Genomic DNA, 13401 nt, shown 5'->3' on the forward strand with positions numbered 1-13401 from the left:
ATGATTCTGAACAATGTGAAGCTCTCCTCTAACAACCATTCCAAGTGTATAAATCCATGCATTTCACAGCGTGCTCATGGTTCTGCTGTTGGGCAGCTGCTTGTCCAAATAAGAGTGAAAAACCCATGTAACAAGTTATATTTTAATAAAAATCTCAAGAGAAGTTTTGGAGGCTGAGTGCCTTCCTGGTGACAGAGGACTCCATCGCAGTGATGCTACGAGCACCACCTGAGGACTGCTGCTCCAGATGGGATGCAAACACTATGTAAGAGTTAGTGGACAAACAGTGGTGAGAGCCACATTATTGGCTTCTGAAACCACACCGGTCTGTGAAACTGCCTGGAAATGCACTGGATTGTTGAGCTTTCCACCATCTGTGCTGTAGTCTATCTTGGGATATAAGCTCGGTGGCACCAGTGACTTACACATAGTGAGCATTTCCAGTTAAATATCTTACCTCCACAGAATGAAATCCCCACCATGCTGAGGGTGAGAAGCATTGGAATGGATATTTTCAAGTAACCCCACTCTGCTGTGTTGTCTCCAGTCCACACTGCTCCTGGAAATACCCAGTTTCGGCATTACACAGGGAAGCAGGGTGTATGCTTCAGTCTATTCTTGCAGTTCAGGAAAGACAAGAACAGTCAAGAACTCCTGGTGAACACACGTGTTCATTGCAACTATTTCTTTATCCGCAGTTGCTCCTGATATATGCACTAGAAGTAGGCAGTGGTTTGTCACAAGGCACAGGTTGTTATTCTGCCTTAAACCTGTAAACACTTTGCCAGCATCTCTGGATTTTTTTAATTGCTTGCACTCTTCTGATTTTACCATGTCTGTATTTCTAAGATAGCTTCTGTCCTCTCTAGACTCAGCTACTATACACTAAACATAGCAGAATAAAGCTGCATGAAAGGCTTCTATAGCTAGCCCTTACCATAATTCTGTGATCCAGCGAAGAAAGATCGTGTGAGGACAAACGGTCTCTCTTTTCCTGCAGAACGCCTGATGAGTCCTTCTGCAGTTGCCATTTGCTGAAAATCATTAATATAGAAGTCAAGAAGACAAACTCTATGACTAGGATATTTTCTACACTGCCTTGTAGACCTTCCAACGCAGGAAAATGAAGAAATCTGTGCTCAGAAATAATACCTATTATTAAAGCAACACTTTGTTACTAGAAAATTGAATGACAATAACAAAACTACTATCATGTAATCACAGCCACTGTAACTTATGTTACTGTGGTAGAAAGGCACAGGCGTTGCATTTTCTTGTGACACAGTTTGTTTCAAACATAGCAGTGCCGAGCACAGCATGGTTTTGGTCCCTGATGGAAGTTACAGAACACCTACCACTGCCTAACTTACCACATCCAGACATAACCCATGAGGATTACTGCTGATTTGTGTCTCCAGGTACTCTACCTGGTAGAATCCGTAGAGGTTGTGTACTTCCCGATGCTCCCGGTTGTTGTAGTGCACAGCATCTTTCTGCATGGTTAGTTCTGCCCCTTTGAAGACTGAAGGCTCGTTCATGTCATTCCATATGAAGAGGATGTTCGTGGATCCCTATGGAACAGGGTTGCAATTAAGAGGTAACAGAGCAGTTCCAGTGACTTAGCGTGTTTAATGCTAGTGGGTGTCAGACCAGTCTGGGCTATCAGTAGCCACAGCAGCACCAGCAAGATGTGGTAATTATACTCCTGTGGCCACTGTGTGCTGTCACTGTAGTAAAAGCTGGAATTGCAACAGCTGTGGTAGATTATGGGATGCTAAAATGCCTGCAGTTTGTCCATCCTACTGGTGCAACTCAGTGGGCAGGTTTACTGGTGACGAAGAGGTTCCAACTTCCTTCATGTAGACAAATCAATGGAGAAAATCCTTCTGTGGTACTTCAGTTTATCAAGAGATTTTCCTCTACATTATGATAATACAGCAAAGAAAACCACCAACTTGCTTAGCTAGTAGCTTATCTTCTCCCTTTCCTCCATTTTCAGTCTCTCTATGGTACACAGATAAGAGCACATAAATACACACCTTGTATGTTTTGAGGGCAAATTGATCTCCATACCATTTCCTTACTTCAGGATTGGTGAAATCCAGGTAACAAGAGGATCCTGCAGGATGTGGGAGATCCCAGTTATTTAACAGCAGGCACGCATTGTCTTTGCACCTAAATCCAGCAGTCTCAAGCTGGGATGTTTTCCATAATGGGCAGCAATAACGTAGTCATTATTGTTTCTGAGACAAAAGCTTAAGAGCAAATTCCAGACTGACCTGGAACTCAGCACACGCCTTGCCATGTTCTGCAGACCACCACATGTACATTCTGGAGGTCTGAAGCTCAGCACCGTTTCAAGATGACTGTTGGCCCTTCGAAATAAGTTCAGACTTGCACAGGCAGCCAGGGAGAAATGGCATCCCTGGTATTTTGAGCTCACACAGGGAAGTGGGGCTGAAAAGCTGAATAACTGCATCCTGCCAAGTTAGCAGAAGTTGTAATATGTCCTTGATTTTTCCCATATTCCTTCCTTTGCCAGGACTGTGAGCTTTCAGTCTGTAAACAAGGGGCACAACCTCCTTTGCCTCACCTCAGTGACGCATCTTCTTGACAAGAGAACACGTTAAATCTCTTTATTATGACTGAATCAAAATCTTCACTATCAGGGATTACTTAATTTCATCCAGCCTACATCAGCTGCGCTCACCACAACAGACCAGTCTGTATTTCTGTTACCCAAGACAACTTTGGAACAGGGAATGACTCTGATCAACAAACCCAACTTTTTTAGTTGTAGGCACTGGAACTATGTGTAGATCCAACAGACTCAACAGAGGGAGCTGTATAGCTGAGCAATCAGAACGTGACTGGGCCAAAGAAACCATCAAGTATTTGAGATTATGAATACGTACCAAAAAAAGAAACGAATGTAAGAATATAATACGTCTTCCATGGGTGCCAATTAAACCATTCTGGAAAATTTTGAAAATAAACAGCTTGAAATGAAGAGAAAGAATGGGGGTTGTTTTTTCTTTACCTGGCCAACAGATGCCCTCAAAATCTTGCCCGTTTCTGTCTTTCACAAAATATCCCTTGTCTTTGGCCTGTGCATAAAGGGTATAGGCAGGATCAGCCTTAATGTGGGGATCTACAATGACAACAAGCTGCCAGGGTGAGAAAGGAAAAATGCATCATTATCTCAGAATCATAGAATCACAAGGTTGGGAAAAGCCTTTAAGATCATCAGGTCCAACCAATCCCATCCTAAGCTAAACCATATCCCTGAGCACCTCATCTGCCCGTCTGTTAAACACACCCAGGGTCAGTGACTCAACCCCCTCCCTGGGCAGCCTGTTCCAGGCCCTGACAACTCTTTCAGGGAAGAACTTTCTCCTAACATCTAATCTGACCCTGCCCTGGGGCAGCTTCGTGCCATTTCCCCTTGTCCCATCTCCTGTCCCCTGGCTGAAGAGACCATCGCCCACCTCTCTACACCCTAAATAGCATCAACTGTACCAAATAAACAGAAAAAAGTCACTTTTTGATAAAAGACACATAATGATTTCACTTCAGGTAGAAGGCGGCAGCTGTGTCTTTAATTTTGGAAAGCAGTTACCATTGTATATACTGCCCTACACTTATACATCATACCAAATTTGCAAGGAGGACATGAATTCATGCCTACCTCTCTAAAATAAGGGCCAAAAACATTGTTTTGGATAAAAGGAAGCACCCCAACCCCTAAAAAACACGTGTTTAATTAACTGTTGTATTTTGTGAATGGGCAAAGATCCAACTTCCATGTTCACGTCCCTGGTTAAAACCATTTGCCTTCAGGCATTTAAATATATCTTAGTTTTTATAGTGTAAAACAGCACCAGAAGTTTTTAACTTTTTTAAACACCCACATACTCTCTTTTGCAGTTCCTTTCTGCTGCCATTAGCTGCCTGGCTGTAAAGCTGAGAAAGTACTATTGCTCCAACTAAGAGATCGTAAAACTCCAAAGCTATTTCAACAGCCCCAGAAAATATAAAATATTATCAATACAAAGAGAAGCCGAAGCAAGGAGAGTAACTACTAATGGTGAAAGCTCGTGTTAAGTAGAAAGATTTTTCTACTGTGCCTATCAAGGACAGCACAGGGCTGCTTCTATAAGATGGAGCTTCACATGGGTCAAGCTTAGCCTGATGGTCAGGGTCCAGAACAATGGGCAAAACAGTAAAACAACATGAGGAGCTAAATGAAACAAGACAGCCTGCACACTGGAAGCATCATAGAATGGCATGGGTTGGAAGGGACCCCAAGGATCACAGAGCTCCAACCCCCCTGCCACAGGCAGGGACACCAACCTCCAGGCCTGGAGCTACACAAGGTTGCCCAGGGCCCCATCCAATCTGGCCTTGAACATCTCCAGGGATGGGGTATCCACCACCTCTCTGGGCAGCCTGTTCCAGCCCCTCACCACTCTCTCTGTAAAAAAAAATTCCCCTCCTTTAGCTTTAATCCATCCCCCTTGTCCTGCCAGTGTCTACCCATTTAAAAAACTGATTCCCCTCCCGTTTCTCTGCTCCCTTCAGGGACTGGAAGGCTGCAATGAGGTCCCCCCACAGCCTTCTCTTCTCTAGGCTGAACAAGACCAGCTCCTTCAGCCTCTCTGCATAGGGCAGCTGCTCCTGCCCTCTGATCATCTTCCTGGCTCCTCTGAACCCTCTCCAACAGTTCCACATCTTTCTTGTATTGGGGCCCCAGCTCTGGACACAGGACTCCAGATGGGGCCTCATGAGGGCAGAGTAGAGAGGGAGACCACAATACAGTCTAATATACTCCGTTGGTGGTCAACCTTTTTCAGTATCTGAAGTACCTTGGTTAAAGTTAGTTTGGGCAGTTTCCCACAATGAAGAAATATTTTCTCTCTCCCTGCTATATTATTTACCTTGCGTTTTTTCTTCCTGAGATGCTCTTGCATCTTTCTGGGGTTCTGGAATTTCTTTTTGTCCCAGGTAAAATACCTCTTCCCATCTGTGTGCTCTATGTCCAGCCACATCACATCATAAGGTATGTCATGTTCATCAAAGCCAGCATCTACCGCCTTCACGTCTTGCTCATCCTCGTAATTCCACCGGCACTGATGGTAGCCCAGAGAAAAAAGGGGGGGCAGGGCTTGAGTGCCTAGGAAGGGTATAGGAATGAAGATAACACTGTTAATGCCTTTCAGGATTTTACCTAGAGACTCTAGAAAAGGTAACATGATTAATATGTATCTGTCTGGAGCTAAGGTATGCTGGTTGAAGTCGTGTTTAGAGCACATTCTTCATACAAAGTGATTAAACTCTGGAAATAAGAAACATTACAGAGAGCACAACAACCAGAAAGAGCAGAAGGCTGTAATGATAACTGAAGAGAAGGAACTTGCTGTTCCATGATGCTGAAGTGGTATTCCAGTATCCAAGGCAATTTCATTCTTTAATTTTCTCTAATGCAAGACTAGCTGAGCTGTCATTACTACAAACAACTGAATAGATTTGAATCAGTCAAATGGAATTCCTGTGATTGCTTGAATCTGAGTAGTGTCAACAGGCCCAAAACCGCTGCAAGTAGAAGGAAAAACACGACACTGCAATTGTTAGGAATTTTTTAAATTAGAAAACATGTATGTATGTATGTAGGTATGTATGTATGCATGCATATGGTAAAAAGGGTCTGGGAAACTTTCCTGAGTGTGTACTTCTACTTGGCAAGATCCTCTGCAATCTGGCTACTTTCCTACTCCTGTTCAGCAGAACCACATTCTCCCCATAACATCTGTGCAGCGAACAATCATTGCTAGCACACTGAAGAACCACCAGGGGTGTTTCTGTGCTTTTTAGGAGATGAAGGATTTCACTTTCATAAAATGCTAATCCTCTAGCCTCCTTTTTTTTAGCCTCTTCCAGAGCCTCTTGCTTCTTTCTTTTCCCATATCTGCATGCCATCTCTGCTCCTTTCTCTATTGGACACACAGGACAATTATGCATTCTCTTTCTCTGCTCTCCAGGATACATTCCTCCATAACTCCAGTCTTTTCTCACTATAAGGCAGCCTGTCTTCATGATGACTGGCAGTTTTAGTCCCTTGTGTCTCCTCTCTTCACCTAGGGGCACAGTTTCACATAGCAGTAGTTAAGCTGGCTTCTCAGTTAGGGCCAAGTTTGACCAGCTGCAGGAAAACCAGGATGGAGGCCTGCCCTCACAACGCACCAGCCTTGGCTCTACAAACTGCAGTTGGGGAACAACCAGTCTCCTGCACACAATGATCTCAGCAAACATGAACCCGCTCTTGAGTACAGCAGGTCCCTCTGAGAATCTCCCAGGTGAACGTGCCCCACCGACTCCAGCTGTGGGAGTTGGTACCTGTCAGCTGTGCAAACTGCTTGAAGGTATCAAACGCAGTGGGTCCCATCAGCAGGAACGCGTCGATGATCCCGCTTTCTGACATCCAGCGCACATCAGTCAGGGGCACTGCTCTCTGCTTAGCAGCCTCTGCAGCAGATCCAGGTGGTGTATGCTTTGAAGGAAAGCCAGGGAAAACTGAGCATCTCTACCAAACTTTGGTTCAATGAAGGGGCAAGGATGGAAACCCACAAAATTCCCCAACGTGTACCTGGCAGGTATTAGATATACATACTGTTTCTTATATATCCTTTAGAAATCCTTTACCTGCCATACTGCTTATCCAAAATAGAGTAATAGTTAATGAGGAAAAATAGGTAATGAGGGACAAAGTAATTAAAGCTTCCTGTAATTAAAGATTATGCATTTTCTGTAGGATCTTTGACTATCTTCTAAAACTATAGCATAAGTAATAAAGAAAATTCCTAATTTTAACCATGTAAGGATTAATTACCTGGAATAAAACAAGACTTTTTTTTTTCCTCACTGTTTCAATTTTAACAGAATTCATATGTTTGTGTTTCAAGAGCAGAGCGAGTTAATTTCCTGAAGAAATTGTTTCTTGAAGGTCAATTACATTCCACAGAAGAATGAGCTGGCTCAGAACAAATCTGTGGCAATTCCAAGAAATTAAAAACTAAGAAAAATTTCTCAAATCCAAGGGACTGTCAAGATTTTTGTCCACCCTTTTTTCTGTTTGCGACATTCACCTGTGTAGATTTTTTTTCTCTGCTCCACCACTACATATTTCCTCTCAGCCTTCTCCTGTAGACCTGTAAGATGCAACTTCTATAACTTGACTCTTGAAAGGAGTCACCTCCTTGTTCTTTTCAGTGATTTAATACAAAAAAAATTAGCAGTAGAGAGGGCAGGAGGAAGAGACTGACAATTCTTCACAAGGGAGTAAAAGATAAATCTCCAATAATAATGTTATGTTCCTGTTCTCCTGGTCCTGGAGTGTCTTCTTTCATTATTAAAATTCTGAGGAAAGCGAGCAACACTCACCTCAGCTACTGCCTTTGTACTAATATCCACCAGTGTTTCTGAAGAGTTCAGCCAGAAGATCCCTGAAGTTCTGTTAGGCTTGTGTGCTAAGAGAAGGGGCACTGAACCATAAATGCCTATTTTGTCATGTATCTTGTGGCCGAAGATATCCAAATTGTAAAGCCGGTAGGCATCACCGTCGCTAGGACAAACAAAAAGACCTGTAAAGATCCTGCACGAGGCCAGTTTTTCCTCTGTCACCACTGCACTAAACTCAGGGGACACTCAGTGAAAACTCTGCATTATGCTCTTTTGTTTAGTGTTCAGAGCTGAAACGTGGGCAGCCTAGATTACTGCTTCTTTGCTTTGGTCCTAGCTATCCGATTCAAACAATTTTGCTGCCAGTGAGACTACTGTTCATTTGCTCCAAGTCCTAAAATACTCATTCTGAACTCTCCTGTTCTCCCATGGGGCTGATCATTTAAGAATTCTGCCTAAGCATGACCAGTCTTGCAATTCAGCAAAAACCTGTGAGGAAACTTGAGAGAGAATATGAAATTGCAGCACGGGAAGAGAAAGCAGGACGTCTTACTCCATGAGACAGGACTATGATTCAGTTTGCTGTATCATTAAGCTAAAATATACACTATATATGTGTATATTTTATACATGTGTCTCAACCTGCTACCTGCATTAAATTATTAAGACAATGTTACAATTCTCTGGGAAAATGACACTGCTTTCACTAGCTATCTGCTATCACTAGCTAACCTTTACCTTGTGTTTTTGAGAAGAAGTGTTTCTGCGTGCTGTGGTATTCCATAAACATGGTCAAATCCATGTAAAGAGAAGTCCATGCCCACAGAACTAGGACCTGTGGGAATAACATCAAAAGAGAAGACATCAGATCAGAGTTCCATTCTCAGGCTTAGCTGAAAGCAACAGAGCAGAGCTGAAGAAACGTGAAAACAAAACAGAAGAAACGGGTATTAATGATTGGCTCTCGTATTGGCTTTCAACTTCCCTTTCATCATTACTTCTGTACTACAGAGGCAACGTTTTAAACAGATTTTAACAAGAAGAGCAACAGCTTCCTGTGGCTTGAGTGTGAACTAAGGCAGGTCCTGTTACCACAAGGAAGCTCTTTCAGACTTTCCTCTCCCTGCTGCAGCTGCTGTGTAGTGCTAATTGCTATAAAAGTGACAATAAGACAAAGCTAATGAACTCAATTAATGTCTAATATAACTGGACAGCCAGCAGATGGTCATAAATTTTGGTAATTAGTAATTTAAATTGTTATGTTGACCTACATGTATCTATAACCTTCTTAGTATCCCTTAAAACTGCTCAGTAGTTCCTTCTGTAGTCCCCCCACTTAAAAAGTTGTTATTAATGCTTCGATATCCTTATTTCTGAGATATCCTGAGGATAAACTACAAATGAAATTGATGCTATGTGGTGATAATAAAAATAACAATAATGATAAAAAGAAGTCATGCAGATAGGGCTATGCTGTTTCAGAAATGGCATACAGGCAGCTGATGAAATGGGTCACGTTGAATGCATTTCCTTCCAACAGAAATATAAGGAATATTGCCAGTACTTTTGTCAAATTTGCTACCTGTGACTGATACCTGATTGGCAAGTTAAAAAAAGGACTGAGCACATTAAACAGCTAAACAGAAAGCTTGACAGGACTATGAACCATAGAATCATAGAATGAAAGAATCATAGGGGTTGGAAGGCACCTCCAGAGATCATTGGGTCCAACCCCCTGCCAAAGCAGCTCCCCAGCTCATATTGCACAGGGAGGTGTCCAGACGGGTCTGGAATCTCTCCAGAGAAGGAGATTCCACACCCCCCTGGGCAGCCTGTCCTGCCTTGCTTTTGTTGAATCTCATCTGGTTTCTCCCTGCACAGCTCTCCAGCCTGTCCAGGTCTCTCTGGATGGCAGCACAGTGTTCCTGCATGTCAGCCACTCCTTCCAGCTTTGTATCATCGGGTACTTGCTGAGGGTGGATGCTATTCCCTCATCAAGGTCGTCAAAGAAGATATTAAACAGGACTGGACCCAACACTGAGCCCTGGGCAACACTGCTAGTCACAGGTCTCCAGTCAGATTCTGCTCCACTGAATGAACAGGTACTGTTTGCAAAGCAGTAAAGCTCTTTTCAGAACTAGACTAAAACTTACCATGAGCTTTGATGTCTAAGAAACTGCCGAATTTCTCTTGCCAGAGACCTAGATCCTCTTGTTTCTCCTGTGTAAACAGAAATAGCTATGCCTAGCAAACATGGCTGTACATAGCAGGAATTTCTAAGAAAAATATGTTTCTTTACATGGCATTTGTACATTTTTAACTGCTTTTTTTTTTTTCAAATATGCTTAATATAAATAAACCCAATCCACAGTTCAGATCCTGCTGCAGGAATTTACACTGAAGAACTCACATGCTAATGGAGCATACATGCACTCTGCTACACCAAAAAAGTAATACCTGAGGTCTTGGATAGAATCTCAGAATGATAGACTAGCCCAGGCTGGCAGGGACTTCAAAAGACCAACTGGTCCAAGTTTTTTGTGGGAAAGAGAGCCTAGATGAGATTACCTAGCATCCTGTCCTTGAAAACATCCAGAGATGGGGGCTCTACCATGTCCCTGGGGAGGTTGTTCCAGTGAATGATTGTTCTCACAGTAAAAAAATGTCTTTCTTCTGGATGCTGAACATGATCACGGAATCACAGGGGTTGGAAGGGACCTCCAGAGATCATCAGGTCCAACCCCCCTGCCAAAGCAGCTCCCTAGGACAGGTCACACAGGGAGGTGTCCAGACAAGTCTGGAATCTCTCCAGAGAAGGAGACTTCACACCCCCTTGGGCAGCCTGTCCCAGGGCTCCCTCACCCTCACTGGGTAGAAGTTCTTCCCCATGTCGGTGTGGAACTTCCTGTGCTCCTACTTGCAGCCATTGCCCCTTGTCCTGTCCCCACAGACACTGAAAAGGGGCTGGCCATTCCCCTCTGCATCCCATGCTTCAGATATTTATAAACATTAATAAGGTCCCCCCTTAGTCTTCTTTTTTCCAGGCTGAACAGTCCCAGCTCACTCAGCCTTTCCTCACAGAGGAGATACTCCAGGCCCTTCATCATCTTTGTAGCCTCCTCTGGACTCTCTCCAGGAGATCCCTGTCTGTTTGATACCAGGGAGCCCAGAACTGGACACAATACTGCAGGTGGGGCCTGACCAGGGCAGAGTAGAGGGGGAGGATCACCTCCTTTGACCTGCTGGCCACGCTCCTCTTGATGCCTCCCAGGATCCCATTGGCTCTCTCAGCCCCCAGGGCACAATGCTGGCTCATGGCCAACCTGTCACCCACCAGGACCCCCAGGTCCTTCTCCGCAGAGCTCCTCTCCAGCAGGTCACCCCAGCCTGTACTGATACAAGTGGTTATTTCTTCCTAGATGCAAGACTCTACACTTGCTTTTGTTGAACCTCATTTGGCTTCTTATTCATCCCAGAGTAAGCTGCTGTGGTCTCTCGCAGCTGCGTGGCTCCCCCAACGCAAGCACACTCCCTGGCAGAACTTGGAGTGCGGACACAAGTGTGCTGAAGGCAGCAGAAACTCCTGACATTTATAACGTGATGGTGGAGTAAGCAGCCATCTGTTCTACTGGAGGCTAAAATTATGTCATGGACATAACTCAGCCTCCTGAAAAAACTGGTATGTGCCTATATGCACTGCCAGGACCTGGTCTTTTTTCAGAGAGAATGTTACTTCTGTATTAAGCATGAATACACGTGGAGGCATATTTTTGGACTGTTATAAAATAGGTCACGTTCTTTTGGAATTCTTCTTGCAATGAACAAGGAATTTGAAAATGTCACCACAAGACTTCCTTTTACACATCTACTCCAAATCAAATAAGAGCCCACAGATGAAAAGACCACAGGAAAAAAGCCACATTTTTGAGCTAGATCTGCCTGACTGATGCCTTCTACACAGGTCAAACACATAAGCCTTTATTCAACTATGAATTTGTAAAGCACCTCTAAATGAAATACTGGGTCCTTTATGGATTTCACTCCAAAATGGCTAGACTATGTTTGTACACATAGTGCCAAATGAAATCAACATGTGATTCTAATACTCTTTTCTACAAAATGTTTATGCTAGAATTGCAGTAAACAGCTGTTACCTTAGAGGAATCACTTGTTGTCTTCTCCTTTTCTGCTGTAGGTTTTCTAGAGAAAACAAATACATACAAACAATCAGTTTGTTGTTAATGCAAGGAAGGATTTCAAACAGGAAAGCCATATAACATTATGCATTGCCTTAAACTTTACATGTGAATTTTGATGACACTTCAAAAAATTGATGTCAAAGTTGAGAGCTCTAACTGGGAAATAATTTTAATATTCAATAACTTAAAATAACCTTTATTCCATATTTGAGTTAGGCTTCTTGGTGTTGCACATTTATTTCTATCTACATCAGTGTTTTACCTACCCGGAAGATCCTCAGTTCTTTGTCATTCTTAGTTAAGGACTCTCTGTTAATTCCAGTTCTTGGAATACTGCTCTTTGCTATGCTCTTTTTCTAGTCATGACATGCCCTGCACCGTGGTTTGTCACCCTTCCAGCAGTTTGCAGTGGCACTGACCTGTAACATCTTGCTGCTATAATGTCACACTGTGAGTTGAACAGACCTTACTTTGAGAGTGCAGGTAGTGAACAAAACTTACCTAAAAAGTAAGTTTAGTCATAAAAGGAGATTAAACTAATAACATCAATGTACAACCATCACTCATTCCCAAGAAAGAAAGGGGCAATAGGATACTTCAGTGTTTTACAGAATTGACCATTAAATGAGTCTAGCACTTTGCCAATGGCTGCTGCAAGGGATCAAAACAGTCTGCGCTTAATTGATCAAGAATTTCTTTGTTAAAGCTTCATTGCTGTACTTACTGGCATGAAGGAAAAAAAAAAGGCAGATTTTAATGCATAAAAGCTTCTACCATCATAATTGCAATTCCACAGAATTGCTCTCTTACAGCACTATCAGTACATGCTACGATGCAAGAGACAGATACTGTACCTATCATTGGGAGGTGGTTGTAGGTGCTCAAAATATAACAACCCATTGGAATTCATGCTCAGAACAGTCTCACCCTTGAACTGTAGCTCAACCTGGAAGGGGTTTGCTGTGACTTGAATTTTGTAGTCCTCATTAGCACTTGTCAGCACCAAAATACCTGCCTCCTTCTGGGATATGAAGAGTCTGGCAAATGAAAAGCAACAACAGCTTTATTTCAATCAGCAGCACATCAAACAAAGATGGGCTGAGAATATCCACATACATTATAAAAGCCTCAAGGCTAATGTTGAGGCAGTGAACACCAGAAATACATGTTGTGTTTTGGGTTCACTGCACAGTGCAACAGGTGCCGACAGAATTGCTGTGAAAACATCCAGAGTTCCTATTTCTTTCACATTGACAGGTAATGCCTTAGGTAAAAATGATGCATCGTAACATATAGGCTATTTTCTGATTGGGTAAAATAGCCCCAAGTTCCTTATGTAAATGACAAAACTTTCTCCTGTAGTTAACATTAATTTTTGGAAGTAAATTAAACACAGACATTTATATTTTCTCTTCCTCTAATAACTTTGTTTTGTATAGAGACAACTTTAGTGTAGCACAAATGAGGGAGACAGGAAAACACTTTTACAAATAAAGCTGTATAAGGTGCTAAATCATCTCCCCATCACTTACCTCTGTGTGGTAGGTTCCTTTATAAGAACATCAGGAACTTTGTATCTTTCTCTGAGAGGAGATGTCTCATCAATTTTAAACCTGAAAATATTGCCTTCTATTTCACAAATCTCTACTTGTAGAAGAACCTGGAAGCAAACAAAGAGGTAAACTGGTAGTGATAAAAAATACCAGCTTACTTTTCAACTCAACATCACCAAACACTTACTGTCTGG

The 13401-nt window shown here is 42.7% G+C and overlaps 1 protein-coding gene across 1 annotated transcript in view; it reads right to left on the bottom strand.

Moving 5' to 3' along the window:
* GANC (glucosidase alpha, neutral C) overlaps positions 1–13401 on the bottom strand; it is a gene marked incomplete at its 5' end in the record, with an annotated part of 28167 nt that overhangs the window by 10441 nt on the left and 4325 nt on the right. Inside the window, 13 exons of the mRNA XM_084270584.1 lie at positions 458–559; positions 938–1034; positions 1428–1571; positions 2040–2119; positions 3041–3167; positions 4938–5173; positions 6394–6547; positions 7438–7618; positions 8194–8290; positions 9609–9675; positions 11610–11655; positions 12509–12691; positions 13187–13314. Coding sequence (XP_084126710.1) covers positions 458–559; positions 938–1034; positions 1428–1571; positions 2040–2119; positions 3041–3167; positions 4938–5173; positions 6394–6547; positions 7438–7618; positions 8194–8290; positions 9609–9675; positions 11610–11655; positions 12509–12691; positions 13187–13314 — 1642 coding nt within the window. The remainder of the gene's footprint in view (positions 1–457; positions 560–937; positions 1035–1427; positions 1572–2039; positions 2120–3040; positions 3168–4937; positions 5174–6393; positions 6548–7437; positions 7619–8193; positions 8291–9608; positions 9676–11609; positions 11656–12508; positions 12692–13186; positions 13315–13401) is intronic.

The sequence above is a fragment of the Gallinula chloropus genome, assembly GCF_964237585.1.
Source record: "Gallinula chloropus genome assembly, chromosome: 14".
NCBI classification, from domain to species: domain Eukaryota; kingdom Metazoa; phylum Chordata; class Aves; order Gruiformes; family Rallidae; genus Gallinula; species Gallinula chloropus.